The sequence below is a fragment of the Balaenoptera borealis genome (assembly GCF_965194805.1).
Source record: "Balaenoptera borealis genome assembly, chromosome: 20".
NCBI lineage: Eukaryota > Metazoa > Chordata > Mammalia > Artiodactyla > Balaenopteridae > Balaenoptera > Balaenoptera borealis.
In genome coordinates, this window is record NC_138879.1 from 39,515,118 (window position 1) to 39,532,756 (window position 17,639).

The 17,639-nt window shown below is 38.7% G+C and overlaps 1 protein-coding gene across 4 annotated transcripts in view; it reads right to left on the reverse strand.

The window, feature by feature from the left end:
* Window positions 1-3,121: 3,121 nt before the first annotated feature.
* ACACA (acetyl-CoA carboxylase alpha) overlaps window positions 3,122-17,639 on the reverse strand; it is a 203,418-nt gene continuing 188,900 nt past the window's right edge. For all 4 annotated transcript variants that reach the window (XM_082373891.1, XM_082373890.1, XM_082373893.1 and 1 more), the window contains 2 exons: window positions 8,777-9,046; window positions 3,122-3,536 (listed from right to left, as the gene is read on the reverse strand). In XM_082373891.1, coding sequence (XP_082230017.1) covers window positions 3,435-3,536; window positions 8,777-9,046 — 372 coding nt within the window. In that variant the 3' untranslated portion in view covers window positions 3,122-3,434. The remainder of the gene's footprint in view (window positions 3,537-8,776; window positions 9,047-17,639) is intronic.

Below are 17,639 nucleotides of genomic sequence, written 5' to 3' on the forward strand. Positions count from 1 at the left end.
AGTTGTCCAGAAAGCATCCTGTGGATCCAGAGGGAGCCACCCATCTGTCTTCTCGGCAGGGGATTAGGAGTGATAGCTGATAATGGGAAATGGGAGATGGGGAATGCAACTAATAAAAGAAAGGAAAAATACAAAGTTGGAAGTAGAGATGGGCATATATTATTTATTGCTCCATGTGTACCCTTAAGGCTTGGCACTGGGTACAGTTTTAGAAATTGAAATAATAAATAAATATCCCACAGTGGCTCTTAAACTTTTTTTTTTTTTTTTTTGCTCCCATATTTCTCTGTTCCCTTACTTCCAGCCTTCCATCAATTCCTTTCTTTGCCCTTGCTGTTTGTCTGTGGCTTTGCGTTTCTGCTTCCCAGATTCCCAATAATCCCTTCTCACAATAATTCCCCAGTTCTTCCTTTCGCTCTGTATCTAGACTCTAGTATAGAGTTACGTTACAGGTAAAGCTCATCTCCCTTAAGGGGTTAATGAGCCACATTAATTTGGTGGTGGTGGTGGGGGAACTGTGTTCTTTTAATAAGGCCCACATGCCATATAGTCACAAATACTCATGGGCCCAGTCAGCCTTCTTTGCAAAGCAGATCTTCTCCCTCCTCAGGAGTGCATACTGCTTCACAGTTGTTTGTGATTTGTTAAGTGGCATCTTCTCCCGTTGTATTACATGAAAAAGATTAAACATTTCCCATTTTCTGCTCTGTGATCTGAGCCTTCTACCTTTAAGAGTATCATTCTTTAAAGTAGTACCAGGGACTTCCCTGGTGGTCCAGTGGTTAAGACTCCACGTTTCTAGTGCAGGGGGCACGGGTTCAATCCCTGTTGGGGGAAATAAGATCCCCTCGTGCTGCATGGCATGGCCAAAAAAAAAAAAAGTAGTACCAAATTTTAATGTTACTTACAATAAAAACCTTTGTGTAGTGTAACACAATTAACAAAACATGTTCATGTATATCATTTTTGATCCTCACAACAGTCCAGTGTGATAGGGAATATCATCTCCATTATCATAGATAATGATACCCAGGATTTTTGATTGCTTACTATGTGCTGAGTTCTGTGCTAAGGGCTTTGCATATATTGGTTTACTTGATCTTCATCATACAGATGAGGAAACTAAAGCTCAGAGAAGAAAACTGACTTGCTTTAACAAAAGCAATATACAAAATCAATAGCTTTCTGAGATACCAGTAATAAAGAGTTGAAAAATATAATGGCGGGGGTGGGGTGGGAATCCCATTCAGAGTAGCAAGAAAACTGCAAAACATATACGGATATTTAAAAATTGGCAAAATCCCACCGTACCTACACTGTATACCAAGACATCCTGGGATGGATGCCACAGTGAACTGTCAGGTGCACTGAAGGATATTTCAGATTTTTGAGAGAAACACTATGATATGTGATATCTGTTGGATCCCGTGTGAACTACTAGTTTTAAGTAGTTCATGGTTTAACATGAGGTACTGCTACATTCCTTTTGACAATGTCCTATCTTTGCAAAGCTGGGTTTTCAGTTTCTGTGGGGGAAAAAAAAAAAAGTTCTGCACAAAAATCAGTGCAGAACAAGATGTGAGGGTGGCTATGTCCAAGCTGATTCCAAGGTTTGCAATGTCGTATGGATGCAAGTATCCCGTTAGTAAGTAACTGTAATTATTTAAGAATAGAATAAAATTTTTTCAGTTATGTGTATTATACAGTTGACCCTTGAACAATGCCAGGGTTAGGGGCATCGACCCTCAGCAGTTGAAAATCCGAGTATAACTTAGAGTTGGCCCTCAGATATATGGTTCCTCCATATCCATGGATGCACATCTGTAGATTCAACCAACCACAGATGGTGTAGTATTGTTGTATTTACTGTTGAAAATGTCCACATAGAAGTGGACCCGCACAGTTCAAACCCACGCTGTTCGTGGCATAAATACTTATGAAGCTGTCTGGGTCAGCTTCCTTAAAAATCAGAAATATTAGGCATATCTTTTTGCCTAAAGGTGCTGTGAAAAAATTACAGAGACAGTAAAGGTGCTGTGGACCAAGAAAGAGTGGGAATTTCTGGCATAATCTATATAAAGAAAACTATAAAACTTTAAAAAATACACTTAAATAACTGGAAAAACATACCATGTTTCTTGTTGGGAAGAGTTAATATTATGAAGCTCTCAGATCTTCCTAAATTGATTTATAAACCTAATGCAATCTGAATCAAAATCATTATGGAAAGTTTTGGGGAATTAAAAAAAAAAATGAGCCTATCTGTAAAAAGACAAAAATAACTAATAAAACTTGGGGAAAAATTCAGAATGTGAGGAACTCTGGCCCATTAAAGTAGTTAAAATAGTGTGGCGTTAGTCCAAGAATAGAACAAAAAACAGAATATAAAGCCTGGTAATTGAGTTAAGATTACTAAAAAAGTGAGGAAAGTATGAATTATTCAATAAATGGTATTGGAGCAACTGATTAACATTCTGGAAAATACTTGCAGATAGATTATAAAAATGTTCAACTTCACTGGGGATCAAAAATACCAGTTAAAATAACAATTGCTGTTTTTATCCTATTTTATTAATTTACAATAAACAGTGTTGGCAAGGGTGGAGAAAAAATTAAAGAGGGGAAACAAGCACTACCATATACTGCTGGTGGGAGTGCAACTCTTGGGAGGACAATTTGAAATTACCCAAAAAAATCTTTTAAAAAATGGACATACTTTTTGACCAGTAATTCCACTTTTAGAGATTAACCCAAAGGGAATAGCCAGAGATATTCTTCAAAGTTTACATAAAAGAATGACCAGCCCAGGGATATAGCAGTAAAAACTGGGATAGTCTGTATGTTCAAATATGATATATTCATTATAATGATTTATATGAAGCCATTAAATATCATATTCTCAAATAATACTGTAAGAATATATAAAATTTCTCCCTAAATAATATTTAGTAAAAAGAACAAATTACAAAAGCCCTTTTCTATTATGATCCTAATTATGTAGGAAAAAATGTATGTATGTATGTATGTATGTATGTATGTATGTATGTATGTATGTGTATGTATATATATATATATATATATATATATATATATATATATATATATATAAACAGAAAGAATATAATATACATTAATAACCGTGATCCTGTGATCTCTTGGTAGGACTGTAGCTGATTTTTACTTTTTCTTCATAATTGTTTATATGTTCCAACTTTTCAAATTGAATAATTATTATAAATATAGTTTTAAAACCTTAATCAATAATGTCTTTCAGCTAGTAAGTGGTACAGCTGAGATACAAACCTAAGGCTTCTAGATTATTCAACAAGCAATCTTCACTGCTCTTCAAGGTCATGATCAGCAGGACAGTGAGAAAAAAATGATCATATTCTCCTTTCTTTAATCCACGGCCAAATTATTCTGATACATGATACCTACCTGGATTCTCCTTCATCTTCCACGTGTTCACAATGGACAGAGTTGAGAGCACTGACTCTCTTATAATCTTGAGGGGTCAGATATAAATATTTGTATCCCTGTGGGAAACACAAATAGTTTTTAACTCATTATTTGCCATCACCACAGAAGACCCAGCAAAGCATGCATAATGCAGCTTGTTCCAAAGCTGGCTTTAAATCTCCAAATCGTGTCTCAGAGTTACTGTCTCATAGAATACTACCACAGATAGTTCTTTGAAAGATGGAAGTGCCTATTTCTGCAGTCACTAACTGCGTCCTTGAAACAAGATATCTTGGAGCTGCAACTCCAGGTATGTTCCACTCATTTCCTTTTCATCAAGGTTAAAGGGTCATTCTCTAATCTTTAGTGACACCTCTATTAAAGATATCAACACAAAATTAAAGAATTATATGAATTACTCTTCTTCATTTTCTCAAATCCATAGTACCATCAAAATATAGATGGGTCAAGGATAATTGAGAGCATCACAAAACTAGGATATTCAATCTTCAAATCAGAAGTCTGTGCAGTGCTAATGATCAGTAATCACTGAGCTCATACCTTTTGCTTTTTTAAATAAACAACTTCTAATCCCTATGTACATTAAAAGATTATACTAACACTTCATAACTGACTTATTTTTATACATACATATACACACTCACATAGAAACTAGTTATTTAATATGTGTGTTCATCTGAAGTGAATCAGTCACTCAGAAAAAAAAAAAAAAGGAAGCAGAGAAAAACTTTTAAAATACTATGAGAAATTATGTCCACCATTTAACTGAATTTGTCCCACAGGGAGCACAACATGCCAGAGACATGAATTTGAATTTGCCACTGATTTTGCCTGACTTATGACGAGAATGCCCTGTGGCACTGAGTGTCAGTAGTATGTCTGTCAGCACATATTTACTGAGTGCCTATTATGTGCAAGATACTAAGACACAGAACAAACAGAAAGGAACAAAACAGGCAAAAATTCCTGGCCTTGTACAACTCATCTTCTAGTAGGAGAGTCAGAAAATACACAAAATAAATAAGTTAAGCATACAATGTTAATGGGAATAATGTTTAAGGAAAAAATAAAATAGAGGAAGGAGACAGGAGAGTTGGCAGAGTTGAACTTTTAGAAGAATAGCCAGGGAAGGCTTTATTGAAAATGTCATTTGAGCCAAGACCTGAAGAGCTGAGGAAATGAGACATGAGGATATTTGGGGGGAAAGCATTCAGGCAGAAGGAACCACAAGTGTGAAGCTGCTGAGTGTGTCCAGCAGGCTCAAGAAACAGTGAAAAGGCTGGTAGAGCCGCAGTGTGGAATCAGGTGGGAGCAGCAAGAGAACAAGGACGGAGTGGTACTAGAAGGCCAGTCTAGGGAGGGCCTTGCAGGTAACTATATGGTTTCTGGCCCTCATTTGAGTGAGTTGGGAAGCCTTTAAAGGGTTTTAATCAGAGGAAGGTTTTGAGTTGTGATCTGATTTACATTTAACTGGATCATTCCACTTTCTGTTGAGAGTAGACTTTGGGTAGGGGTAGGGGCAAGGCCAGAAGCAGGAAGGTCAATTAGGAAACAATGCAATAAATGCAGTAAGAGGTGACAGGGACTTGGACTACTGTGGAGCAGTGGAAGTGCTCACAGATGGTTGGGTTCTGGATATATTTTGAAGGTCAGGATGTACACATGATTTATTGACAGAGAGGATGTGGGATATGAGAAAGACAGGTCAAGGATAACTCCAAGGTCTTTTACTTAGATGAGGAATAGAGGTATCATTTATTGAGACAGAGAATATTGTGGGAAGAACAGATTTAAGGAAGAAGATTAGAAGCTACGTTTAGGCAGATGTGCAGGTAGAGATGTGGAGTCTGGATACATGAATCTGAAGTTCAGGGGCAGAATATAAATTTGGAAGTTTATCAGTTTATAGATGGAATTTAAAGCTTTAAGACTGGATCACCAAGGGAAGGTGAATATAGAAAAGAGGAGAGGTCCAGGGACCAAGCCCTAAAACACCTTTTTTTTTCCTTCTTTTTTTTTTTTTTTAAAACATCTTTATTGAAGTATAATTGCCTTACAATGGTGTGTTAGCTTCTGCTTTATAACAAAGTGAATCAGTTATACATATACAATATGTTCCCATATCTCTTCCCTCTTCCATCTCCCTCCCTCCCACCCTCCCCATCCCACCCCTCTAGGTGGTCACAAACCTCACCTTCCATACAAGCTATCCTGCCATAGCACCAGGTGAGAGGGCACTGGGCCCTGTGGGGTTGAGGCTGGGGAGTCCTAGACTTCTTGGTCCTGCCACAGCCTCTGTGGCACTGATATCTGTCTCCGTTCACATTTTTTTTAATAATTTAAAAAATTGAGATAAAAATTCACATAACATAAAACCGGCCATTTTGAAGTGTACAATTCAGTAGTTTTTAGTATATTCAGATGCTGTGCAACCACCACCACTATCTAATTCCAGGATATTTCCATCACCCCCAAAAGAAATACTGTATTTATTAGAGGTCACCAACAATTCCCATATACTTTTAAAATGAATTTTACTGAAGCATAATTTACGTGCAATAAAATCCATCAGTTTTAAGTGTTGTAGTTCGATGAGTTCTGACAAATGTATACACTTGTGTGTAATCACCACCACAATCAAAATATAGAATATTTCCATCACCCCCTGACACTCTTACATTTAAAGATGTAAAAGGTAGCAAAGGAAACTGAGAAAGAGTGGCTAGGGGGTTAAAAAGGAGACTGTAGGTTCCTGGAAACCAAGAGAAGAAAGTATTTCAAGGAGGAAGGAGTAACCAACCACATGGAATACTGCTGAAACATCAAATAGGTGAGATTCAGAGTTTAACAATATGGAATCAATGGCGACCTTGACAAAAGCAGCTCTGATGGAATGGTGAGGGTGCAAGGGAAACTGACATGGGTTCCAGAGGGGATGGGAGGGAGAAGAGTATCTGGAAACAGCAAGAAGAGAAACTCTTTTAAGAAGTCTTGCTGTACAGGGAAGGAAAAAATGGGGTAGGGTTAGTGACTGGAGGGGTAAGTGTCTGTGTGCTAAAAAAAGGAGTATATTTAACAGAGAGGGAAAAAGTGACGATGTAAGAAAGAAGGGGGAGAAGTTTTGATCTACATCCTTAAGTTGGCAAGAAGGGAAAGGATCGAGCATAGCGGGATTGGCCTTAGATAGAAGCAGGGACCGTTCATCAAAGTACAGGAGAGAAGGCGGAGAATAAGAGCACAGATGCAGATATACAGGAGCTCGTGGAGGCTCTCTTCTAATTGCTTCCATTTTCTCAGTGAATTGGGAAGCAGCATCATCAGCTAAGAGTGAGGATGAAGGAAGAGGGTGTTGGAGGTTTGAGGAGAGAGATGTCAAATTGTCAATCAGGAGGTTGGTAAGCTTGAATTTAAAGTAAGAACAGTCAACAGCACAGTGTATTTTTCTCCATTAGTGTTCAGCTATGCAGGTGAGGAAAAGGACTAGATGGAGAGAGTTGGATTTAAACAAGGTTTCTGTACAGACATGGAGTAAGCGGAATGAAGAGAAAAAGCAAAGAAATTGAAGGCATGGGAAAGGTAGTGATTACGATGATTAGCCTATGGTAGACTTTGGATTTAAGGCTGGATAGGAATAAAATGAGGATGTAAGGAGGGAGTGAAGAGCAGAAGAAAGGTGGCAGGATCAATAGCTGTAGGCCTTGGTGAGTGCAAAGGATTATTGGACTTGGGTTACTAAAGAAAGTGAGCTGGAAAGATAGGATGGAGAAATGGCAAAGGAAGGGATGTTTGAAGTTGACATTATGGGGGATGAGAGGCTGATCTGGGATGTAGGATAGGACCATTGGAGGAGAGGAAATCAAGGATCCAAGAGGCTAGATGATGGGATGAATCATCTACGTATATACAGCAATCATCAAGAATGATAGCAGGACTAGTAGTACTGGAGAGAGTGACAATGTGCCAGCAACTAAAAGATGCAAAGAAGAGGGAGTGGCCAAAGGGTAGGGAACACTATAATAAGGAGCAGTGATGGTGTGGCACAGTCTGATGACATGAGATTCAAAGACGGGGGTTTTCAGAGAGAAGGGAGGGAAAAGGGTCTGGAAGTAGCAGTGAGGCACTAGCAAGAAGCTATTTTCCTCCAGGCTCAGTGGTACAAGGGAAAGAGAAACCAGTCACCATTTAAGAGGGCTACAGGGGAAGAAGAGTCTTCAGAGGACAGGCAGGTTTCAAGTAGAGCAAGACTGGAGAACAATCAGAGTAGAAGCTGAGGATATGAGAGATTTTGCTGATGACTGACCATAAGTCTTGGAAGCCAAAGTACAATAATTTAAAGGTACATATTTTGGGCTTCCCTGGTGGTGCAGTGGTTAAGAATCCACCTGCTAACGCAAGGGACATGGGTTCGAGCCCTGGTCCGGGAAGATCCCACATGCCACAGAGCAACTAAGCCCGCGAGCCACAACTACTGAGCCCATGCGCCACAACTACCGAAGCCTGTGCGCCTAGAACCTGTGCTCTGCAACAAGAGAAGCCACCACAATGAGAAGCCCATGCAGCACAACGAAGAGTAGCCCCCGCTCGCCACAACCAGAGAAAGCCCACAAGCAGCAACGAAGACCCAACACAGCCAAAAATAAATTAATTAAATAAATAAATAAAAAAAGAATATATTGTTTAAAAAAAAAGATATATATTTCTGGCTTAACATGTCTCACACTAAATGCACACCTACTATTTAATCTAGTGTTCAACCAAAGAAATAGTCATCTATTTCAAAGCTGGAGGAAAGACCAGGTGAACATACTGAGAGACAATTTATTTCCAACACAGCTGTGGTTCACTGTAAGTGATAATTTTTGAACTTAAACCTCTACCAGGACTTCCCTCATGGTGCAGTGGTTAAGAATCTGCCTGCCAATGCAGGGGACATGGGTTCGAAACCTGTTCCGGGAAGATCCCACATGCCGTGGAGCAACTAAGCCCACGAGCCACAACTACTGAGCCTGAGAGCCACAACTACTGAAGCCCACGCTCCTAGAGCCCGTGCTCTGCAAAAAAGAGAAGCCACCGCAATGAGAAGCCCGCGGGCCACAATGAAGAGTAGCCCCCCCTTGTCGCAACTAGAGAAAGCCCACTTGCAGCAACAAAGACCCAACGCAGCCAAAAATAAATAAATAAATAAATTTATAAAAAACAAAAAACCTCCACCTCTCTCTACACACGTACACACACGCACACACACGCGCGCGCACCCATACAGTAACTTGAAGTATTATCTTTTCTTAGACTGTACCTTGTAAGGATCCTCAGGATCTACCCAGGCTACGTGAAACATATGACGAATTTCCTCTGCCAGTCCAATTCTTGCTCCACTGTTGGCTGCTACATAGATGCGTGGGATGCCCTCTGCCCTGGCAAGCTCAGAAGCTCTGAGAAACAGCAAATCCTCCTGGGGTCCAAAGGACCCAATTCGGTATGTGATATCATTGCCAATAACAATGATATCTCGGCCTTCTGGATATTCTGGACTTTTAAGGGTCATTTTCCAAGCTACCATGCCGATCTGCAAAGGCATAAACAAACAAACAAATAAATACAAGCTTTTTACATGCAGAATTATTTTTCAGGTTCCTTGAAGATATCAGACTGCACGTAGACACAACCTTCAGGTAAAGCTATGCATTGCTAAAGAGCCAAGCTCCCTGCGGGAAACTAGAACAAATATTCTAGCATACTTCTCTAAGATTATGTTGAGAATAGCTGGTTTACTGTATACGTATTTCACAGTTGTCTCAATTTCTTCTTTGGGTCTGTTCGAAGAAGATGGAAAAACCAAAGTCTAAATGCACTCAGGCTATGTGTGGAAGAACACTGGGGCACTGGGAATTAAATCCGGGATGCCCTAACTTACTACCCTATCTACTAAGATATCTTGTGTGAGATTCTTCCCAAGAAATCTTTAACACACAGGAGAGCAGAAAGAGGACTACCTCTCATGGACTATACAAGTTTTACAACCCTGGGTCCTTTTATTGTCCTCTAATATTTGTCAGGAATAACAGCAACATTCTTTACAGGCTTGCTTCAGGTATCTTCCATTTCTGCAAGAATTTACTGTAGCTCAACACTGCATCCTTGTGAGCATCTCTTGCTGATTTCTCCCAACACTAGTAAACCAAAGGATGCAAGTAACCAACCTCTTGCTGCACTATGATATATATAAATCTCTGCTCACCGTTCAGTAGCATCTGACCGGCCACACAAATAAATGATACTGACTTAATAGGCAGGGGTGACACGTCTCTTCCCAAACCCTCACAGCCCTCTCCTCTTTTAATCCCCTTCTATATGAGAACTAGTCATTCCTTCTACTTGTTTATTCGCTAGTGCCCTTTCTTTTCTACTCATTCATTCCCCAGTTAACGGCTGCAGTTTTTCATGTCTGCCTGTCTGTTTCCCTATACCTAGATAAGTAATGCTTTCCATTCTTTTTTTTTTTCCTGTTTCTTTCTGTCTCCCCCGCTTCCCACCTCCACCACTCGCCCCCAAACACAAAGCCTACCAGACGAGCATTCCTGGTCCTGCCTAATGGAGCCCAGCCACATCGGCAGCCTTGGTCCCTCATCCCTGGGCTGCTGCGTATCACCTCATTGCGGAGCCAGCCATCAAGAAGGGCCATGAACAGATGTAAATAGCAGCATCCCTGGAAAGCCACATGCATCACCCAGACTCAACCGGGCCAGTGATCATAAGCTCTGAGTACACATTTCTCAATCCAATTGCACATCCACTGTAATCAGGCTGGTTGAAGCTTTCCACACAGCTATTTGTGATTCTCAGCATTAAGAAATATATATATGAAACACCTACAGATAAATATAAGCTATTTAATATATACCACTGGCCAAATACAAATCAAAATCGATATAATACATAGAAAAAAAATCCAATCACCTTCTGAGGTAAGGCAGTATTACTCTATCTGCTCATTAAAGACAGAGAAAAGGAAGAAGAAACAGATCATCCAAAAAATAGCACAGAGAAACTCCAAATATCAGGATAATTTTGGTCATAGTTTTTAAGAAGCTGATCAATATGATGCCCACGTGGGGAGAAATATTTTAACTGCCTTCTCACGTGGCCCTCTAACCCAACATCTCCTTTGTTTTCAGGAAGGAAAAGCTATTTCCTCTAAATGCATTTGTAGTTAGGAAGATTGGGCTTTACACCAAATTTTATGACATACTAACTTTAGCCACCTAGGCCAGAGTAGCTTAGATACAAGTCCAGAAGAATCTACTTTAGCATTTGCATGCGAATGCAAACACTGTGTCTATGTGGCACTGGGCAAGCAAATAACACTCTTATCTTTTGCTATTACCTGGGGACTCTGTGTCACTTGGGCAGTCAGTTCAGAAATTGGCCAGGTCATTACGCTTGCAATATTGACTTCTAATTATTAGTAGTACTTTTTAAAAAATTAATTAATGAATTAATTTTTATTTTTGTCTGCATTCGGTCTTCGTTGCTGTGTTCAGGCTTTCTCTACTTGCGGCGAGCAGGGGCTACTCTTCGTTGCGGTAAGGGGGCTTCTCACTGCGGTGGCTTCTCTTGTTGCGGAGCACGGGCTCTAGGCGCATGGGCTTCAGTAGTTGTGGCTTACGGGCTCTAGAGTGCAGGCTCAGTAGTCGTGGTGCATGGGCTTAGCTGCTCCGTGGCATGTGGGATCTTCCCGGACCAGGGCTCGAACCCATGTCCCTGCATTGGCAGGCGGATCCTTAACCACTGTGCCACCAGGGAAGTCCCTTGACTTCTAATTAGGTGTCAACACAGCAGCACCAAGAACAGACTACTCTTAATGTCTTTCTAAAATGTGTCCCTTATCAACTGTCCTCCTCCCCACTTAAAAAGTACCAGTACACGGCTTCCCTGGTGGCGCAGTGGTTGAGAATCTGCCTGCCAACGTAGGGGACACAGGTTCGAGCCCTGGTCTGGGAAGATCCCACATGCCGCGGAGCAACTAGGCCCGTGCGCCACAACTACTGAGCCTGCGCGTCTGGAGCCTGTGCTCCGCAACAAGAGAGGCTGCGATAGTGAGAGGCCCGCGCACCGCGATGAAGAGTGGCCCCCACTTGCCGCAACTAGAGAAAGCCCTTGCACAGAAACGAAGACCCAACACAGCCATAAATAAATAAATAAATAAATAAATAAATAAATAAATAAATAAATAAATAAATAAATAAAATTAAAAAAAAAAAAAAGTACAGAATGGAGAGTGTTGTGTTGTCTTGGTACAGTGAGATTCCTCATTGGAAGAGATTAAGTTTTGAATAAGCACAATGGATAAATCTCTAAGGAAGAATCTGTTGCTCAATTTACATTAAAAATTAGATTTCACTGCTAATCAAATGACGGGATATATAATGGTGAACATGGGCTTGGGAGTCAAACAAACTTGGATCCACATCTAAGCCCTACCACTTATTAACTGTGTGACCTTGGGAAATTCAGTTAATTTTATTGAGCATCAATGTCCCCACATACAAAATTAAGAAAATATTACCTATGGGATTGATGAAAAATTATTAGAAGCAGTAATCTATTATACCAACTTTAACATACAAAGTTTGCCTTTGTCTCTCCTCTCAACCTATCCAAATCTCACCTGTTCCATAAAGGTTCATTCAAATTCCATTTCCTCAGAAAAGCTTCCCCTAGTCTAAAGTGACTCCTTTCTTCTGATCACCTACTAAGACCTTCATGTAGAGAATTCATTTGATAATTAATCACATATGGCCTAGGACAGCTTTTAGCTTGCCAGCTTGAACCATCATATCATCTATTCCAGGGCATAGCAGGACTCCTACACATTTCTACACACAATATGGGAGTAATAAATACTTGCTGGTTCCACAGTCATTTCATTTTTTAAATGATTCTTGGAAAATAGTCAACACCAAGAGCTTAGAACATCGTGCATGACTTATCTCTAGGGATCACAGAATAACAGTACTAAATGCCATTAAAATATTTTATTTTTTAAAAATAATAAGAATAATAGCTACCATTAATTGCACACTTATAACATGCTGTACTATACTATAAATGTTAATAAATACTGATAATAGTTAGGAGATTAAGCTGGAAAATCTGCCTGTCTTGGTTCAAATTTCAGCTTTATATGAGTTGTATAGCCTTGGACAAGTCACTTAACCTTAACCTTAACCTCAATTTTTCCCATTATAAAATGGGGATAACACAGTATCTTTCTGGAGGGATTGTTGAGAGGAACACCACATTAAATTAGTACAGAGCCTGGCATATAAAAGTCCTCAAATAGTAGCTATTATCATTATTAATTTAAAAAACAGCTGTTATTATTGCCATGAGAAAACCAAGGCACAGAGGACTTAAGTAACTTGTCCTATACCGAGTGTGAATGATTTATTCTTTAAAGTATGATTCATATAATTTCCTTTACTAGAGAAATTAAGGAAGTATGTTCCAGACTACTGCCACTGCACTTAGCTGAAACGATATGGAAAGATGAACATCAATTATAACACAAACATAAATGTCGCTGACACCTAAAGGCAATGTGCTACCCTGGATTGGATCCTGGAACAGAAAAAGGTCATTAGTAGAAAAATTAGTGAAATCCAAAACAAAGTCTGTATTTTATTTAACAGTATGGTATTGTACCAATGTTAATTTCTTAGTTTTTATAATTATAACATGGTTATATAACGGATTAATGTTAGGGGAAGCTGGGTGAAGGTTAATGGAGGTTAAATGGGACCTCTGTATGATTTTTGTAACTTTTCTGTAAATCTAACATTATTTTAAGATAAAAAGCTGAAAAAATAAATGTCATGATAAAAACTTTTTTAGAGGGAATATATTGACTAGTGAGGTCATTGTTAGTGTTTTGTTCAACCTTATAAAATGGTGGCTATGAAGACTATGAACAGTTTTTTAAAATACCCATGATGTAATGCTAAATTTAAAGAAGCAGGATAACAAAATTGCACGCATACCATAATAACTCTGAGAGGCAAAACGGTGTGGTGGTCAAGGGCACAGACTCAGAAACTAGATTCTACAAATCTGAATCTAATGTAATCTGACTCTGACAGAATAGAGGTTCAGTCAGTTTTCTAGCCACATAACCTTAGGTAAGTTACTAACCTCTATATGCCTGAGTTTCCTCATCAGTAAAATGGGGTAATAATAACCTATTGTATTAAGTCTGCTGTGAAGACTAAATACATGTTAAATCTTATAGTAAGTGTTACAACACACGCACACATGCATACACCCACTCTCTATCTCTATCTAAAAGCTTGTTGGGGGCTGGGGGGAAGGGAAATAAAGAAACATAGCAAAATGGGATGATAATTATTTTAGGATGATGGGACTGTGAATTTTTTCCCCATTTTCCAGATTTCTTTAATGTGTTTATGCCTTCATAACTTAAAAATTTTATAAATTAAAAAGGGAGAAAAAACTACCAAATACTTCTTCACTGGGTAACAGGTACATGGGAGCTTATATTATTATCTCTAGTGCACATTTGAACATTTTCACAATGAAAAAAAAAAAATTTAAAGGAGAAAAAAAAAAAAAATCTCACCAACCTAACGGATTTCTCACGTTTTAGAGGAACTGACTCTAGGTTTTAGTTATACTACAACAGATCACATTTGTATAAAATTTAAAGAGACGAATAAACATATGAAAACTTAAAATCAAGACTCACCTTAAAGGGAGAAGAGTATCAAGAACTGTCTTAGTCTGTTGGGGCTATCATTTCCTTTTTTAAAAAGAAATGCTCTGCAATGATGTGGTATAATGTAAACATATGTATATATAGGTTTATACAATATTAATATCTCTACCTTAGAAGTACTGCTTCAGTGTTTTTCTGGTCTGATAGTTAAATACATATTTATACTTTTAAAGTCAATATTTGTACAATAGACAAGAACAGTGCCTATCAGCTAAACACATATTTAGGACTGTACCACATGTACTGCAAACATGTACTAAAATCAAAAGCTTATATTTATACAGAGCCTTTCATCTTGAAGTGGGCTAAAGAGCTTTACAAACATGTACATAAAAGGACATTTGCACTGATAGGCAGGCAAGATATCAATTCACCCGCTCCCCTATTTCTTCCAGCAGTCCGGGGTAGGAACACATGGTGTCAACAGATGCAGGTCTATAACAGCTGCAAAGACGTGTCACACAATAATCCACCATACACAGTGACTGAAAGAGGGCTTGCAACTTGAGAACGGTAACTGCTCTCCTCCAGTGCAGAAGCACCACGGCCATTGCCAGCTTTGTGTTTTTAAATTATTCTCTACCAAACTCAACTAATCACCTGACAAAATTGAATTTGATACTGGAAATGGTTTCTGAATGCAAAATACTTTGTCTGATGATGAAAACTAGTTTGAAAAACGCTTTCCTCTGCCCTTGTTAGATTTAGAATAAAAAAAAAGGGGGTCACAACATTCAGGAGAAATGGTTCAAAATATTCTATCTAAGAATAGCTTTGTCTCAGAGGATTGGGTCATTACTTCAGAAGACAGTCATATTTTCCTCCCATTTAATTAGGACACCGTAAGTTTTTCAGTCAAATTACTTTATATGGATGGGGCCTATCTATATTATACACACAATGGAGGTTTTATATTGAAAATTCTGCAATCACTATATAAAAGCATACACAAGTGTGACAATGTGATTAGGAATATGACATTCACTGATTTCACCTAAGCCAAGTTGCCTTGCATGTTAACTTAAAAATAACAACCGAAGGAAGTTCCATCACTGAATCCTCTTGTTTCAGCTTCTCTCTCCCTCCAACGTTTCTATGCAATAAAACCTAGTGAAAATGACACTCCAGGACTAAGGCCTAAGGACAACTAAAGGGCTAAGGAAGCAACAAAGGGAGAACACGTAGCCTGAAAGGGGCTTGTCAGAGTGGCTGGGTTTATGGTCTAACGAGTCTCAGACTCAGGCTTTTGGTCCCTGGCAGTGCCACTGACTTCTTCCCCGACCACTGTCTTGCCGAGAGAGGCATGGACTAACCAAGTGGTTCTAGGGACTTACTGCCAATTATAGTTTCATTAATATAGCCATAAATCAGTTTTTAAAATATCTAATTTCAGATTATTTTTGATAACAGAGCATTCCAATTAGCAGGCTTCTTAGGTGTAGGATTATCCACCTAAACTAATTACCTTAAAGTGAGAAAGGGAAGAGGTTCAAAAGAGTTACCGCGAATAAGTTAAGGATCAGCAGAAATAAACATTTGTTTTCCTTATACGAGTTCTAAGGAAGAAGATATTTCTTTGGCCACAGTCTGATCCTGGAATAAACACGCGCAAGCAAGGGAGGAGGGGATGGGGCGGAGAAGGCAAGCAGAAGAGAACAGTCTTATTTAACTGTTTTTATGTGGGTAAAATGATTTGTGCTACGGTATTTCCATAAGAAGTGGGACCATTATTTTCCTGTAGAAACACATTTGGTTTGAAAAGTATCACTGGACAGGACGTGAAAATCAAACCGAATGAATTATTCACAACCTCCGATCAGAGGTGATCATTATTTCTGATGCTCCAAACAGTGATTAGGATTCTGCCCTGAGATGTCATTTTCTCTCTGAGTAACACCAGTGATACAGAAAGGCATTATCTATCTATCCATATGTGTATTTTTTCTCCTGGGAGGACCCTGGTTTAATGTTACTATAACGGATAATAAAAACATGATAATATTAACATTTATTCTGATGGTGCCCATAAATGCCATTAGTCTGACACAAAGTGTCAACACTAATCATGACCCAAAATTAACACCAAAATTGACATCAACATTAATTGTACTATCAGTGTGAATAGAAGGTGCAAGTGTACATATGCACACGTACACACCCGCACTTTCCAAAGCTGCTGCTACCACAAAGTAAAACAACAATATTTCAGCTCAATAAAGAAATCGGAAGGGAAAGCTAAGGGGCAAAACAGGACAGGAATTTGTTTTCAAGGATGTAAGAAGCATTCAAGTCTAGCTATGCCGTGGGAAGTAGAAAGGGAGTATCTTTGCCACAGCTGCCTTTCTTATATCTCCACACTTTGAGTTCATCGGTAATAATATCTTTCTATATGGACTTAAACACAGGTTAGACTGTGGCTGAGATGTTGAAGCTTTATTTATTTTCCATGCTGAAAGTCTAAAAGTTGAGTGTTTCTGGCAAGGCCTCCAGTAGCTATTGTGCTACTACTGCTAATGCTGGGAAGATGACCATCCGACAAGGCTCTGGGGCAGAAATATAAAGAATCTTAGAACGTTAGAGCCAAAACAGACCCAGGCAGCATCTGCATCATGAAGATGAAAAAACTAAGATCCAGAGAGAAGGAATATGAACTTGAGTTCCTTTTCAGACAGATAACAAAATGCTACCTTTCCCCCTTCCTTTTGTATGTTGGATGGAATACTAAATCTTCACTTTTAATTAGATACTATCAAAAAATAATTACAATTTTAACTTATATTAGAACCTCGTGGGAAAAAAATACATCATGAAACATTAGAAAATACTGTATAGGTCTTAAAAGGTATATTTTTAAACCATAAGGCAATGCAATATTTGACTTAATTTGTGCCATTCAGAAAAACCATGCTGAAAAAATGTCAATGCCTTTCCATATTGTATTATCTTCTGGATATCATGTTCCATTGCCTAGTGTCGTGTGAGCACATAAAGGAGCTGAAAACAATTTTCTTAACAGCTGAAAAACTCTTTTTTTCATGCTTGGATAATTCAAAAATGGCTGAACAAACTTACCTCAACCCTTCTAAAAAGCGATAAAAGGATAAGAAAAATATCATTTTTAGAGCAAAAAATTTTCTTCCCAGAGGTAATTCTTTGAAAATGTTACCAAAGATTAGAAATAATTTTAAACAGGGGAATTATTTCTTCCTGTACTATTTATATGCTTGAAACCACAGTAATTTTACACATGTACACACAATGCTTTAATAAACATACCAATTTTAAAAAACACATGCAATGGAGCACATACAAGCCAGTGGTATTTGAGAAATGGGGCGCCGGAGTGACTGGGTGATAGGGAAATTAA